The sequence below is a fragment of the Microcaecilia unicolor genome, chromosome 4, assembly GCF_901765095.1.
Source record: "Microcaecilia unicolor chromosome 4, aMicUni1.1, whole genome shotgun sequence".
Taxonomy (NCBI): Eukaryota; Metazoa; Chordata; class Amphibia; order Gymnophiona; family Siphonopidae; genus Microcaecilia; species Microcaecilia unicolor.
Window position 1 is genome coordinate 305,491,388 of NC_044034.1, and position 16,334 is coordinate 305,507,721.

The 16,334-nt window shown below is 40.2% G+C and overlaps 1 protein-coding gene across 2 annotated transcripts in view; it reads right to left on the minus strand.

Annotated features, from left to right (window-relative positions):
* The window catches only part of ZMAT4 (zinc finger matrin-type 4), a 441,058-nt gene that overhangs the window by 57,430 nt on the left and 367,294 nt on the right, over positions 1 to 16,334 (minus strand). For both annotated transcript variants that reach the window (XM_030201810.1, XM_030201809.1), the window contains one exon: positions 14,205 to 14,301. In XM_030201810.1, coding sequence (XP_030057670.1) covers positions 14,205 to 14,301 — 97 coding nt within the window. The remainder of the gene's footprint in view (positions 1 to 14,204; positions 14,302 to 16,334) is intronic.

A 16,334-nucleotide genomic window follows, 5' to 3' on the forward strand; every position in this document is an offset into this window, starting at 1 on the left:
GCATATATTTAATTAAGTCAGCCTGACAGTTTGGAATAAGGTATTTTCTTTCTATGTGTGACGTCACATGTGCTGGGGGCCCATCTCTATGGACACTTTTGGACTTGGAGGCAACGTGCTTAACTGGTTTAACGGTTTTCTGGCTTCAAGAACTTACCAAGTTAAAGCTAACTCGACCATTTCAGCTCCATGGGAGTCTCAATGTGGAGTACCTCAAGGGTCACCTCTCTCCCCAACCCTATTCAATCTAATATTGACCCCTCTGGCGAAAGCGCTTGCCAAACAGGATCTCAATCCATTTATTTATGCGGATGACGTAACTATTTACATCCCTTTCAATTCTACGCTGACAGAGATCTATGAGAAGATCGAAGCTAGCTTTTCCATCCTAATCTCTTGGGCAAAAGTATTTCAGTTTAAGATAAACAAAGACAAAACACATTGTCTTATGTTTTCATCTCAGCACAATAAAGTAATTCCAACTTCACTTGATGTCAATGACTTTAAGCTACCAATCTTAAATATCCTGAAAATCCTTGGGGTCGAGCTAGACAACCACCTGCTTATGGCTCATCAAGTGAAGGTTGCCATGAAGAGAATGTTTTTGCAATGTGGCGGCTAAAGCGTCTCCGAAATTGCCTACCTAGAGATCTATTCCGCATTCTGTTCACTGGCTGGTCCTTTCTCACCTAGACTACTGTAGCGGGATATATGCTGGTTGTCATGACTATTTACTACGCAAACTCCAGACAGCCCAGAACACGGCTGCTAGATTAATACTAGGCAAATCGCGCTTTGCCCATGCACAACCATTGCGTTTTGACCTGCACTGGCTCCCAGTCAAAGATCGCATCGTCTTCAAAGTCTGCTCTTTAATGCACAAGATCGTTTACGGAGAGGCCCCTGAATACATGCTCGACCTAATTGATCTGCCCCCCCAAGAAATGCTTTGTCAACATCACACAACTTTCTCTGTCTTCAGTATCCCAGCAGTAGGAAAGTCAGATACAAACATGTTTGTTTCGTCTTTCCCATTTACCAGTGCTAAGACTTGGAACGAACTGCCGAAGCAATTAAAAGGGATATTAGACCATCAATTATTTAAGAAGTTCTTAAAGATAGTCCTATTTATGAAAGCCTATTCATTAACGAACCCCACCATTTGACTCTCCCATTGTAGTTTGAAGTGGGACTCTAACCTAATTGCTCTTGTTGGATAGTTTTTCCTTCCCATGTCTTTTCTGTGAATTCTACCTAACTCTGTCATCCTATGTTTCTACCTTTCATTTATTGTAACTTTTCTTGAGCTACTGTACGCCACATTGTACCTGCACTTGTGGGAAAATGTGGGATAGAAATGCACTAAAATAAATAAAAGAGCATAAAGGTTGTTCACATGAATTACAAAATTGCATAGGATGAACTAAGTTGGTGTGGTCCTGACACTAGGAACATACTTGGTTAGTGAGAGTCCTGGAGGGATCCTTACATATTAATTAGAATATGTCTGCTTTGGGAAATGTGCATCTCTGATGCCTGTGTTTTAATAAGTATAAGAGGACATGTAGAATCTGACTTCTTTGGATTTTCAGTTAAATGTTTTATCTGCAAACTTCTATTTCTGATTTCTGGTATTTGGTGAGGGGCTATCTGTGTTCTATGTGTGATTCAGAGGCAGCATTGCTCTATACGTAGGGATCTGTTGCAGTCATTTTAGTTCTGTTTTTTCAAAAAACAGGTGCATCCTTGTTCTAGGTCAGTGTTTCCCCAGTTGGTCCTGGAGTACACCCTTGCCAGGCAGGTTTTCAGGATAGCCACTATGATTATGCATACAAGAGATCTGCATACAGTGGAGGAGTCAATCCCATGCATATTTATTGTGGATATCCTGCAAACATGACTGGCAAGGGGGGTACTCAAGGACCAACTGCTTTAGAACATAATATCATATATAATATCTGTAGTGCTGCCTTTTCATAGGTATGTTTGGTGCTGTATAAGTCCAGGCATTGTTATGGTATGGCAGATTTGCTATAGGCATCTGGTAGTTTGTACTGGAGGGAAGTAGTATAGACATCTGGTAGCTTTTTTCTAATCCCACTGCATATGTAAATGGCGTTCAGACGCTCATGAATTTTTTGGTGGGACACAAAAAAAAGCTTGTGCGAGGGGAACACAGTAACCATTAGCACAGGGCAGCCAAAAAGGTAGCACTGACCCTGGTACACAGGATACCTCATAACTCACAGTCTACTAAGTCTATGGCTCATATTCATATATTATATGAAACATTAACACCCCAGGATACAGCCTCCCTATCTCAGACAGCCTGAAAATTCTCGGAGTAACAATCAACTGTAACCTCACACTAGAGACCCATAAGAATTCCATCATAAAGAAAATGTTTTTTCTCAATGTGGAAACTCAAACGCGTGAAACCATTCTTCCCAAAGGAAATATTTCGCAACCTGATACAGTCAATGGTACTAAGCCAAGCAGACTACTGTAATGGAATTAACGCGGGATGCAAGGATCAAATCATAAAGAAACTTCAGACTGCCCAAAATACAGCAGCCAGGCTTATATTTAGAAAAACGTGTTTTGACAGCGCCAAGCCACACCGAAAAAAAACTGCACTGGCTACCAATCAAAGAACGTATCACTTTCAAAATCTGCATAACTGTTCATAAAATAATTTACGGCGAGGCACTGGGATATATGACAGACCTCATCGACCTGCCAATCAGAAACACCACAAAATCTGCACGATCATACCTAAACCTCCACTACCCAAACAATAAAGGACTCAAATACAAATCTACCTATGCATCCAGCTTTTCCTACTTAAGTGCACAACTATGGAACACACTACCAAAATCAGTAAAAACTACGTTCGACCATCTAAACTTCCGGAAAGCACTAAAGACAGATCTGTTCAGAAGAGCATACCCCACCGACCCAACATAAAAATACCTGGATACCTGCGACACAATTATAACCAAAAACCGTAATGGACACTACCGGACTGTTCCTTCCCCTCTCTAATTTCCTCCCCAATTGTACCTACCTTACATGTACATCACTCTATTACAATATCACCTTGTATTGTTCACACCTTGTTATTTGTTTCAGACTGGATTCGGTTAATGCCGTTAACGGTACTATGTAAGCCACATTGAGCCTGCAAAAAGGTGGGAAAATATGGGATACAAAAGTAACAAATAAATAAAAACAAATAAATAAATAAATTACAGACTGCATTCTGTAACAGGGCAGCTCTGTTAAATTATTAGTATGCACAAAGACTTGTCTAAGTCTTTGATTTGGGAGGACTCACTATAAGAATTTGAGGCCTGATGTTTGACTCAATTTATCTTTTTGATATTTGGATTAAGATGCAAATTTTTGAAATTTATGGTTTTAAGTGTTACTGTGATTAATTCTCATGGATAGATGCGTCTCCTTTGGAAATCATATGAGGTACATCAAGAATGACAGCTTTAATGTCCTTCAACTCTGAATAATTTAGTGTACTGTGACCTGGAACAATTCCCAAAGCAGAAATTTAAGTGTGTGAGGAGAGATTAGTTCATTAATTTACTCTATGGTACTGTGCACCTTTATAATTTCATTTTAATAAGTCTTCCTAATTGAAAGTCCATGTCTTCCCTGTTGTATAGAAAAGGCTGCTGATGGAAAATTGTTTTACATGTGAACAAAACACATTAGCATTAGTGAGAACCAAATCCCATGACACACTCCATGTTGCCTGTGATGTAGAACCCATGGAAAAAATTCAGCTCCGTTACTTTTGAATGACTCAAGAACAAGTTGGTGGCAAATTTATCAGTGTGTCAAATGACTGTTAACTTCATCTCTGAACGTAATTTAGTAAAATCTATCAGGCTGAAATACCAAAGAGACAGATTATTTAAGCTACACTGACCTGACAGAGGAAAATATCCACATTACAAACTACATCCTTCAGGTTGAGAGCCAACATTTCTCAGAAAAAGTACTGTAAATATCATACAAACTGAACTTTAAAAAAGATCTGAGAACAGGATTATTGTGTAAGTTTCTAAAAGCATTAACTGAATAATGGGTGAACATACAAGTCAGATGATAAAGAGTGGTATATTTACATTACTGGCGCATGTGGAACGGTATTTTCAAAACATCTAAATCCAATTTTGGATGTTTTCAAGTGGCAAACCTAGAGATTTTTGAAACAGAAAAATATCAATCTTTTTTGTTTTCAAAATGTCAATTTCCTAGACGTTTTGTGGGTTTTGGAGGGCTCATGCTTTCCACCACAAGTGGAAAACTAGAATTTTCCAAAAAGGCATTCTTGTCAGTTGGTTTGTGATAGAGAGTTGTCGCAAAACCACATTCTTTTTTTTTGCCGATCAGCACGTCCAAAAAATTAATCTGATGTGCATCATGTTGTAACTTACAAATGAGGGTCTCTCCCACTTAAGCCAGTTGAAAAACCTCCTCCAGATGATTAATATCTTCTCTCCAAAGTAAAATAAATAAATAAATAATATATATAATATATATATATATATATATATACATACACATATATATATGTATATATATATATATACATACATCTATGTACCTTTTATAAAAAAATAATATTCTGCTTGTATGGATAATCCTTTAAAAATGTTCTTTCAAAATGTGCCACATATGAATTGGCTATATTGGGGGCTATGTCTGCCCTATTGTCATACCACAGATCTGTATATAAAACTGATCAAGAAAACAAAAATAATTCTTAGTCAAAGCTATTGTGGCGAGTGTGATGATAAACCAATTTGCTTTGCAGAGGTTGGTGGTGCAATTCTGTAGTACTATTTCTATGATCTGGAAAGCTTCTAGGGCCCCTTTTACCAAGCTGAGGCAAAAGGGGGCCGCAACTGGTAAAAAGGAAGTCTCACTTTCCTACAGGAAATGGTCATGCGGCAAGTAAAGCACTTGCCGCAAAGCCATTTCGGGGGGGGGGGAGCCCTTACCGCCACCCATTTAGGTGGTGGTAAGGGCTCCTTCGTGAACCCAGCAGTAACCGGGCAGCACAAAAATATATTTACTTTTGTAGTGCCAGAGTGTACCCAGCACAATTACCGCTGGGTATACTCTGGCACTACAAAAGTAAATATATTTTTTGTAGTGCCGGAAATGACGGCACACTAGGGGTGGGAAGTACTGCTGGGCTGCTACGGTAGCTCGGCGGTACTTCCTGTATAGCTAGTGGTAAGCCCGCGTTGGGCTTACTGCTGCTTAGTGAAAGGAGCCCCTAATGAGGAATATTTGTATATAATGAACCAATGTCCAGTGTAAGGAGTGAAACATCCAAAAGGTCATTCATTATATACAAATAATCTCCTGGAGAACTTTGAAGGTGACCTCTCGGATCTTTCTATAATCATTAATATGCACGTTTTTAATGAGGTGTAATTAATGTCTTTTTAAATTTGGTTCTACCTTTTTTTTTAATTCCATGTTTTAATATGATTTAAAAGTCCGATTTGGGTTTTTAGAGTTTTTTAAATTCCCCTCATTATTATGCACATTTTTAATGAGATGCAATGACTATTTTTTTACTTAGTTTTTTTTCCCTGGTTTTTTATTTTTTTTGCGTCTTTAATATTTATTTTTTAGGTTTACTATATGTCTTAGAGTTGTTTTTGAGCTTTTTATTTTCCTCATTAATATGCACGTTGAGGTGTAATTTATGTCTTTTTGAAAATTTGGTTTTACTTTTCTTTTTAGTTTTTTTTCCATGTTTATTATGTTTTTAGTGCCTTTGAAGCTTTTTAAGTCCAATATGGGTTTTTAGAGGTGTTTTTGAGCTTTTCTAATTCTCTCATTAATTTGCAAGTACCATGCTTTAATAGTATGTCTCTAAAGGTTTTTATTTAACCTGTATATTAGCTTTATTATCTATTGGTTTGTATGGAAAAACTAACCCATTCTGTTTGATCCTGCCTCTAATAATTCATTGGTGGTTTGTTCCTAACTCATGTTTTATGAAGATGTTTTAATAGTTTTTGATATTCTGGATTGGTGTTAAATGTTATATGATTTATTGTATGTTTTTATATTTCACCACACAGCTGTTTTAGCCCCTGACACAGCCTCTGCCAAGAAGTGCAGAGTGATGCACTTGGGGTGCAGAAACCCAAAAAAGAGATACCAGATAGAAGGGAAGAGATTGGTAAGCTTGGCTCAGGAGAGGGACCTTGGGGTGATGGTATCCGAGGATCTGAAGGTGAAGAAACAATGCAACAAGGCGGTGGCCATGGCCAGAAGGATGCTAGGCTACACAGAGAAGAGTATAACCAGCAAAAGAAAGGAGGTGTTGATGCCCCTGTACAAGTCATTGGTGATGCCCCTCTTGGAGAATAGTGTTCAGTTTTGGAGGTTGTTATCTTGCTAAGGATGTAAAAAGACTAGAAGTGGTGCAAAGAAAAACTACAGAAATGGTATGGGATTGTGTTACAAGATGTATAAGGAGAGACTTGCTGACCTGTGTCAGCAATCGTTGTCTATTCCTGAGGGAGGGGGAGAGTTATCAGAAGTCAGAAGCTGGTTTAATTATGTCAAGCTGGTTTTCATATTAATTTCAGTATGCCCAGCAATCCTAGCAATCCTGACCTCCAGCAATCCTGACAACCTGAACATGTATACCCTGGAGGACAGGAGAAACAGGGGTGATAAAATACAGACGTTCAAATATTTGAAAGGTATTAATCGACATACAAACCTTTTCCAGAGACGGGAAGGCGGCAGAACTAGAGGACATGAATTGAGGTTGAATGCGGGCAGACTCAGGAATAATGTCAAGAAGTATTTTTTCATGGCGAGGGTGGTAGATACTTGGAATGCCCTCTCGCGGGAGGTGGTGGAGATGAAATCAGTAAAGAAATTCAAAAATGCGTGGGATAAACACAAGGGAATCCTGTTTAGAAGGAATGGATCCAAAGAAGCTTAGCGGAGATTAGGCAGCAACACCGGTAATTGGGAAAAGAAAGCCAGTGCTGGGCAGACTTCTACAGTCTGTGCCCTGAAAATAGCAAGGACAAATCAAGGTCAGGTATACATATGAAATATCACATACCATGTGTAATGAGTTTATCTTGTTGGGCAGACTGGATGGACCTTACAGGTCTTTATCTACCGTCATCTATTATGTTAAGAAATTATAGCTGGTTAAGTGCAATCAGCATTTAACTGACTTTGGCAAATTATGTAAAGCTAGGACTGTATAAAAGTCATAGTAACATAGTAGATGACGGCAGAAAAAGACCTGCACGGTCCATTCAGTCTGCCCAACAAGATAACTCACATGTGCTACTTTTTGTGTATACCCTACTTTGATTTGTACCTGTGCTCTTCAGGACACAGACCGTATAAGTCTGCCCAGCACTATCCCCGCCTCCCAACCTCCAGCCCCGCCTCCCAACCACAGGCTCTGGCACAGACCGTATAAGTCTGCCCAGCACTATTCCCGCCTCCCAACCACAGCCACGCCTCTGGCACAGACTGTATAAGTCTGCCCAACACTATCCCTGCCTCCCAACCACCAGTCCCGTCTCCCACCACCGGCTCTGGCACAGACCGTATAAGTCTGCCTAGCACTATCCCTGCCTCCCAACCACCAGCCCCGCCTCCCACCACCGGCTCTGCCACTCGATCTCGACTAAGCTCCTAAGTCAGCCTATTTATGTGGTTACCTTGGCCTAAGTGCTGAATATCGGTACTTGACTCTGCCCCTGGAAGGCCTCCAAAATAGCCAGTTTTGAAATGGGTGTTAACCTGACATTTTCAGCTACACAAACTGGTTAAATGCTGCTGAATATGACCAGTGAGCCCAGAACAAGCGATTTAACCAGCCAGGAGCCATTTTTGGCCAGTTAATCACTTTGAATATCAACCCCTAGATTTCTAAAATCATTATTTACCCATGTAGCCAATCTATACATGTACTTGTTGTTATTTACTATGGATGCACATTTCTTTGAAATGACATTTCCCCATGCCATTTCTGTCATTTTTTGACTGAAACAGGAAACAAATTAACATTTTGAGTTTTTTTTCATGTGTCATTAATAATTTGCACTCTTCTGAAAAAGTATACATTGTTGGATTATTTGTAGTAAATAATTAGCAGATTTTAGTACACACAGCTTCAGCTTTAGAAATGTTAATTTCTTTTCTTCATCTCTCTCATACACCCCAGAATAATTCACTGCTGAGTCACTTTAAAGTTGAAGTAACAAAACATCTGTTTACTCACAGTTTGTAGTTAGATTATAATCAGACAGGCTTATATATACATAATACTATACATTTGGATTATCAGCTCTTTCCATGTGCTTAGATGGTAATGGATGCTCACACCACCATAGATCCTCTCAGGTTAGGAGAGATCATGAGCTCCATGTGCTGTGCCTAACCCCCACAGGAAGTTGCATAGGTGTGACCTCTCTAGGAAATTCACATCAGAGGTCACAGAGTAATCACAGAGAAAAATTGGTGACAGACAATGCATGTAAAATACAATACATTATTCCAACAAACCCCTTCTCATGCATAACTGTCATGCAATTATTAATTCATACAAAGTCCAAGCTTTATTCGCAGATTCACAAAATGTTCTCTGGGTAACGGTTTGGTCATGATGTCAGCTGTCATCTCACTGGTGTGACAATAGTGTAGACTGATGACCCCTTCTTTCGCCAGCTCTCGCACGTTGTGATATTTCGTTGCGATGTGCTTGGTGCGTGACTGAACCTTGTCATTCTGTGACAGTCTGATGCAGCTCTGATTATCTTCCATTATCTGGATTGGTCTCTGTTCAGCTATTCCAAAATCCAGCAAAAGTTTTTCAATCCACATCAGTTCTCTGCATGCTTCTGATACAGCACATATTCAGCTTCTGTAGAAGACAGACTCACAATACTTTGTTTATGACTGGCCCAAGAAATTTGTACATTTCCATACATAAACACATATCCACTTGTGGATTTATAATCAGAATGATCCCCTGCCCAATCTGAATCACAGTAACATATTAGTTTTGGATTACTATTGGCTGAAATCTTTAATTTACAATCAATGGTACCTTTTAAATACCTTACCATCCTTTAACTGCAGTCCAATCTGATTTGGTAGGTGAGCTGACCCTTCTGCTCAAAATTCCTACTGCATTTGCTATATCAGCCCTGTATGTGGTAGTCAGATATAAAAGCTTACCTATGGCTGATCTATATTGGATGTTATCTGGTAAAGGTTCTCTTACTGTTTCATCCTTCAGAAAATCAGTGATCATGGGAGTGCTTACAACTTGGGCATCTTGCATACCTAAACTTTCAATAAGCTCATTTATTTTCTGCTTCTGGCTTAGAAGATAAGAACCATCATTTTGTTTCTCAATTTCTATACCAAGATAGTATGACACATTACCAAGTTCTTTTATCTCAACATTCAGGTTTAAATATTTTACAATGTCCTTGTACTCTTGCTCACTTTCGCTTGCAATGAGCAGATCATCAACATAAGCTAAAATGTATGCATATTGTCCATTTCTGCACCTAGTGTACAAGCATTTATCTGCTTCACCTTGCTTAAATCCTAAATTTGTCAATATTTCATGCAATTTGTCATTCCAACATTTTGCACTTTGCTTTAATCCATAAAGACCTTTGTTTAATTTACACACTAGCTGTCTTTGTTTGTATTTATGAAACCTGTTGGCTGTTCCATGTACAAGTCTTCAGTTATATCTCCATGAAGAAATGCTGTTTTCACATCAATGTGGTTGACTTGCATGCCTTTTGAGACTGCAATGCTCAGAAGTGTTCTAATTGTCATGTGTTTCACTACAGGTGCAAACACTTCATCAAAATCTTCTCCATATTTTTGAAGATATCCCTTTGCGACTAATCTGGCTTTATACCTTTCCACTTTTCCTTGTGCATTCCTTTTTAACTTGAATACCCATTTGCATCCTATAGCTTTCTTGCCAGGAGGTAATTTTGTAAGAATCCAAGTCTTATTTTTATGCAATGCATCAATTTCTTCTTGTGCAGCTTTACGCCATTCAGCAGCTTCTTCTGCTGGCATTTTCTCAATCTCATCCCATGTTAAGGGCTCTTGAGCTTCTGCTGACTTTGTTAGGTAAGACAGTCTTGGGGGTGGAACACCTTTGTTTTCCCTGGATGAGCGTCTGACAACAGGTTGGTCCGACCTTTCCGCATCCTCTAAATCTGAGAGTCCTTCTCCAATTGATTCCCCTTCTCCAACTGTACTGTCTCCTGCAATGATCCTTTCTGCGTCTGCTTCCTCTGCCTGTTCCTCGTTAGATATAGATGAGTTGCTTTCAGACATCTGCCTTGGTATGGCATTTATATACACTGGCATGTCTATTATGGTTCTAGTTTCATATTCTGGATGATAAGGCTCATCTGGGATAATCCAGCCTTTATCAACCCTTTTGTTTTCATCAAAATATGTAACATGTCTTATGCCAACAATGCCAGTTTTCAGATTCAAAATTCTATATCCTTTGTGTCCTGGAGCATAGCCAACTAAAATGCCCCTTTCTGTTGTGGAATCCAGCTTATGCCTTCTTTGCTTTGGTACATGAGCATATGCTGTACTTCCAAATGTTCTTATGTGTGACAGGTTTGGCTTCCTACCATGCCATGTCTCATGTGGTGTGCGCTCAGCGCCTTTAGTTGGCATTCTGTTTTGTAGGTACACTGCTGTGAGAATGGCTTCCCCCCATAGTCTTTTAGGGAGATTGCTATCTGACAGCATACATCTGGTCATTTCCACAAGTGACCTAAATTTTCTCTCTGCAACAGAATTTTGCTCTGGTGTATAAGCTACTGTTGTGATATGCTGAATGCCTTCTTGTTCTAGAAATGTGCGCATGCTTTGTGAAGTGAACTCACCACCATTGTCGGTCTGAAGAACCTTTGGTTTTCTTTCAAATTTATTGCTCACCATGGCTACGTATTTCTTCAGCATGTCTGTGACTTGACTTTTTTCTTTCAGCAAATAGGCCACACAATATCTAGAGAAATCATCCAAGAATATTAGCACAAATCTGTTATTTCCCAATGATGGGATATTAAACGGTCCACATAAGTCACTGTGTATTAAGTCCAGCACTTTATTACTCCTATTTCCTGTGTATGCAGGAAATGAGGGTCTCACACCTTTTTGAGTAACATAGTCTATGCATTTCTCCATTTTACCAGTATCTGCACTTATCTGAATGCCTGTGGCAAGTTGCTTACTGTAAAGATCCTGGATCACCTTAAAATCACGATGTCCCAGGCGGCGGTGCCAGATTTCCAGACTACATTTACCATCATTCTTCCTTACTTGCGCCAGATGTGAGGCTTCACCTGAAATGCTCAGTTTATAAACATCATTATGCATAAAAGCTTCAGCATACACTTCATCATTTTTAGAGATTGTGCACTTACTGTTTTCAAAATGAATCACAAATCCCTTCTTATCTAATGTAGATACACTAAGCATATTGCAAACTGCTTGGGGAATATACAAGACATCACTTACAGGAATTTCTTTAACTTCATTAGACACTTTGCATTTTAAGAATCCAATGCCTTTTGCTTGGATCTGAGTAGTCCCTGCGTTTGCAGTATGAAGAATACCTTTTTCTGGACACATTTCCTGAAAGAAATCCTTACAATTGGTTAAATGGCATGTGCTCCCCGAATCCAAAATCCAAGTACTTTCATTTGAATTATTATTTACCATAGTCAAAGATTTTTCTGCCATTAGAAAGCTCTTATGTTTATCATTGTCTTTTGTACATGTCCTGCTTGGAAAATTCTTTTGTTCCATTGGCTTAGGTGAGCTAGAGGGAGTGTTTTGTGTTTCCTTACACCATTTAGATACATGTCCCTCCTTTCCACATGAATAGCAAATCAGCTTGCCCTTGGGTGGAGTTTTCCCATAGCTCCGCCTTCCTCTGTTCTTTGCCAAGAAATTTGTTTCATTTCTCTCTGACTTGCTTTGAGAACACATCTCCTCAGAATCATTAATTATGCATTCCTGCCTCAGTTTTGATGCTGCCTGTTCAAAAGATTGCCCTTCAATGGCTTCATTTACAGACCTAAAAACATCAAACTTCTTTGATAGTGAGGTAAAAAGAAATGCTCTTTTCAATGCATCACACATGGGAATTCCAGAAAGTTCTAACTTTTGAAATGAAGACATAAGATGCATAATGTGATCATTACATTTACTTTTATCCCTTAATTTGGTTTCATTCAACTCTGCTAACCAAATTGGTTGCTGCTTTGCATATGTAGTTGCATACATAGTTCTCAGTTTATATAAAATGTCCTTTGGTGTATCTTTTCCCTCCACTAATATGGCTTGTTTCTCTGAGAGAGCTTCCAAAAACATGCACTTCACATAATAGTTTGCATTGTCCCATTCAGCCATATTTTCAGCTGTTCTGTTTTGGTCTAAGCATATATTTAATCCTTTTGCTTGAAGGAGACATATGAATCTTAGTTCCCATTGCTGATAATTAAATTCAGTTAATTTAGGCACCTTGAGAGAGTAGAAAAATGGTGAATTTCCTCCCTCAGCCATTTTCTTAGCCTTCTGTTTGGTGTGTGGGGGGAGAGAGAGACAGACTGAATCTTTCTTTTAAAACTTAAGAGAAAAATGTGGCTTTTTTACTGCCTGGTAATATTTCTCTTCCTTTTCAATTCCTGAGCCCTGGGCCCATAACCCTTTTGTTGGATTATTTGTAGTAAATAATTAGCAGATTTTAGTACACACAGCTTCAGCTTTAGAAATGTTAATTTCTTTTCTTCATCTCTCTCATACACCCCAGAATAATTCACTGCTGAGTCACTTTAAAGTTGAAGTAACAAAACATCTGTTTACTCACAGTTTGTAGTTAGATTATAATCAGACAGGCTTATATATACATAATACTATACATTTGGATTATCAGCTCTTTCCATGTGCTTAGATGGTAATGGATGCTCACACCACCATAGATCCTCTCAGGTTAGGAGAGATCATGAGCTCCATGTGCTGTGCCTAACCCCCACAGGAAGTTGCATAGGTGTGACCTCTCTAGGAAATTCACATCAGAGGTCACAGAGTAATCACAGAGAAAAATTGGTGACAGACAATGCATGTAAAATACAATACATTATTCCAACATACATTCTTTCCAAAAGAATTAATGAGGTGGTGGCTCTGCAGGACAGAGTGAGATGACAGCAGAGAAAAGGGAGAGGGGCAAGGTGAGATGCTGGGACCTTCAGAAAGAGGAAAGGGAGAGAGATGTGCACCATGGGGTTAGGGGTTGAGAAGGACAAATGCTAGAAATAGGGGATGGAACAAAGGAGATGGTGCCCATGCAAGAGGAGGGGAGGGCAAGGGAGGGGAAGAGATGGAAACTACACAAATTTGAGGAAGAAAAAAAGGCAGATGTGAATGATGGAAATGGAGAAGAAAGGAGGAAAGAAAAGAAATAGTGACTAGACAGGAGGGCCTGGAAACAGAGTTCAGAGCAAAGAGAGAGAGAAGCAGAACCAGAGACAGGAAACAAGATGATTAGAAAAATAAAATCACCAAACAACAAAGATTTAAAAAAAAATCAGTTTAGTAATAGCTCAGTTTTGAGAATTTACACCTGCTGTCTATATTTCACACTATACAGGAGAAAATGTGAGGGGGGCATTTTATGCTATCAATCGTGCCATTAAAAATTTTAATTGTAATTAATTGTGTGATTAAAATTTTTAGGGGTTCTTTTACTAAGGCACTATAATGGATTTAGTGTGTGCTAACAATTAGCATGCACTAAATGCTAAACTCCCATTTTATTCTTATGGAGGTCTTATTTAGCGTGTGCTAATCATTAGTGCACTCTAAATCCGTTAGTTCGCCTTAGTAAAAGGACCCTTAATCAATGTGCAGCCCTAGATATTATCATAGAGTATGGTGTTGAGTGTATTAAACTGCTATGGACCTTAACCCAACCTCTTTTTTTTTTTCTTTTTTTAGTATAGACCTGGCCAATCCCTCACCCCCACCCCGATACCCCAGGTATCTTTCCCTTTTAAAATATTTGTGATGCTAACAAACCACATTGATAATGAATAAAAGTAAAAATTACTCACTTTGCCTGATGTTTTGACCCTTGCAGGTGAGCGTGATACTGTTCTACTGAGTTTAGCGTTACATTGCAGATGGTACAAGTGTATCCACGCTTTAGAGCTAAAAGAAAAAAGAAAACATTGATTAATTTCAAGTTATCACTAGCACACATAGGACTCAATTTTATAAACGTGGGCATTGATAAAATTTGCGCTAAGCACTATTCTATAAACGACGGAGTTGGGCGCCATTTATAGAATAGCGTTTGGTGCCAGGATCCACACCCAATTTTGAGTGTAAATTCTCGTGCCTAAATTAGGAACACATTGCCCTTATTCTGGTCTGATCATACCTTTGTTTGAGAGCAGACGCCTGTTTGGTAAAGTGTCTCCCAAACCCCCAGATCGCTATTCTGGACCATTGACCCCACTCCCACTTGCCTGGAGTTTGACTGAAGGCTCGAGCGTGGTAAGCATGGCCTGAATGAGCAGTGACTGTTTTATGTACCTGGGACCCGAGCTAGAACCAGATGAAATCCGGGGGCTACGTATACATAATAAAAGTTACAACCAGCATTAAACATTAACAAATGCCTGAACAAAAAGCTGTGTCTTTACCAGTTTCTTAAATTGCAAAACATCTGATCATAAATGCAACTGGCCAGGTAAGGCATTCCACATCCAGGGCCCTTCACTTCCTGCCCTACACGTCTAGGTGTGGCACTGATCTTTCACATCCAGTTTCTTCCATTTTTTTGCCTCCATCTCATATCTATCTAGTGCAGCACGTCTCTCCTTCTCCCTTTTCCTTCCCTTCATGTGCAGCATGTATCTCATTCTCCTTCCCTTCGTGTGCAGCATGTCTCTACCTCTCCTTTCCCTTTGTGTACAGCAGCATGTCTCTCCTTCTACCTCTCCTTTTCCTTTGTGTACAACAGCATGTCTCTCCCTCTACATTTCCCTTCCCATTGTGTGAAGCAGAATGTCTCTCTCTCTACCTCTCCTTTCTCTTTGTGTGCAGCATGTCTCTCCCTCTACTTCACTTTTCCCTTCGTGTGCAGAATGTCTCTCCCTCTCTTTTCCCTTCGTGTGCAGCATGTCTCTCCCTTTCCCTTCTCTTCATGTGCAGCATGTCTCTCCCTCTCCCTTCTCTTCATATGCAACATGTCTCTCCCTCTCCCTTCTCTTCATGTGCAACATGTCTCTCCCTCTCCCTTTGCTTTCCATGCAGCATGTCTCTAACTCTCCCTTCCCTTTTGTGTGCAGCATGTCTCTCCCCCTACCTTCCTGCACAGTATGTCTCTTCCTCTCATTTTCCTTTGTGTGCAGCATATCTCTCCTTCTACCTTCCTGTATAGCATGTCTCCCCTCCTTCCCACCTCTGTTCATTCCTGCAGGTCTAATCTCCCTGCCTGCATCCTCTTCACCCTTGGGATCTGGTTTCTTTCCTGTCAGCCTCGAGTTTACTAACTTACATCTGTTGCTAGCAGTGATTATATCAGGCTTTCCTCTGGCCATCGGATCCTTACCCTCTGCCGTGACCTGCTGCCCATGCGGTAAAAGGAATTTGTGTCTGAGGGAAGGAACCTGGGGCTGGCTAGAGGAAGGCCTGATGAATTGTTGCTGGCAACCAGTGCCATAGCGAGGGCTAATGACACCCGGGGCGGGTCACCGCTGCGCACCCCCCCGGGTGCAGCACGGCGCGACCCCCCCCCCCGGAGCGCATTCTTACCTGCGGGAGGGCCGATCCGCGCCGAGTGCACTTCACTCAGAGCTGCGTCGGTTCCCTGCTCTCTCTGCCCCGGAACAGGAAGTAACCTGTTCCGGGGCAGAGGGAGCAGGGAACCAGCGGGGCCGGCACCCCCCTCCAGAATTGCCAGGGAAGTAGCTCTGATTCGGGTTGGAGTGGCAAAGCACTTTTGTTTGGGTGGCACTTACCATCCCTTGCCACCCTGTAGCAACACCTATGTCTAATTGTCCTTGGAGGCAGGTGTAATTCTTGACATCAATCTGACATCAATCCCCATTTTAGAAGTGGCACAAACACAAGATTCATGAATCTTGTGTAGAAACACATGTATTTCATTTCCTCTTCTTTTTGGAACTGGACTTCTATAACCTTCTAGGACAGTCCATTCTTCTATATAACCACAG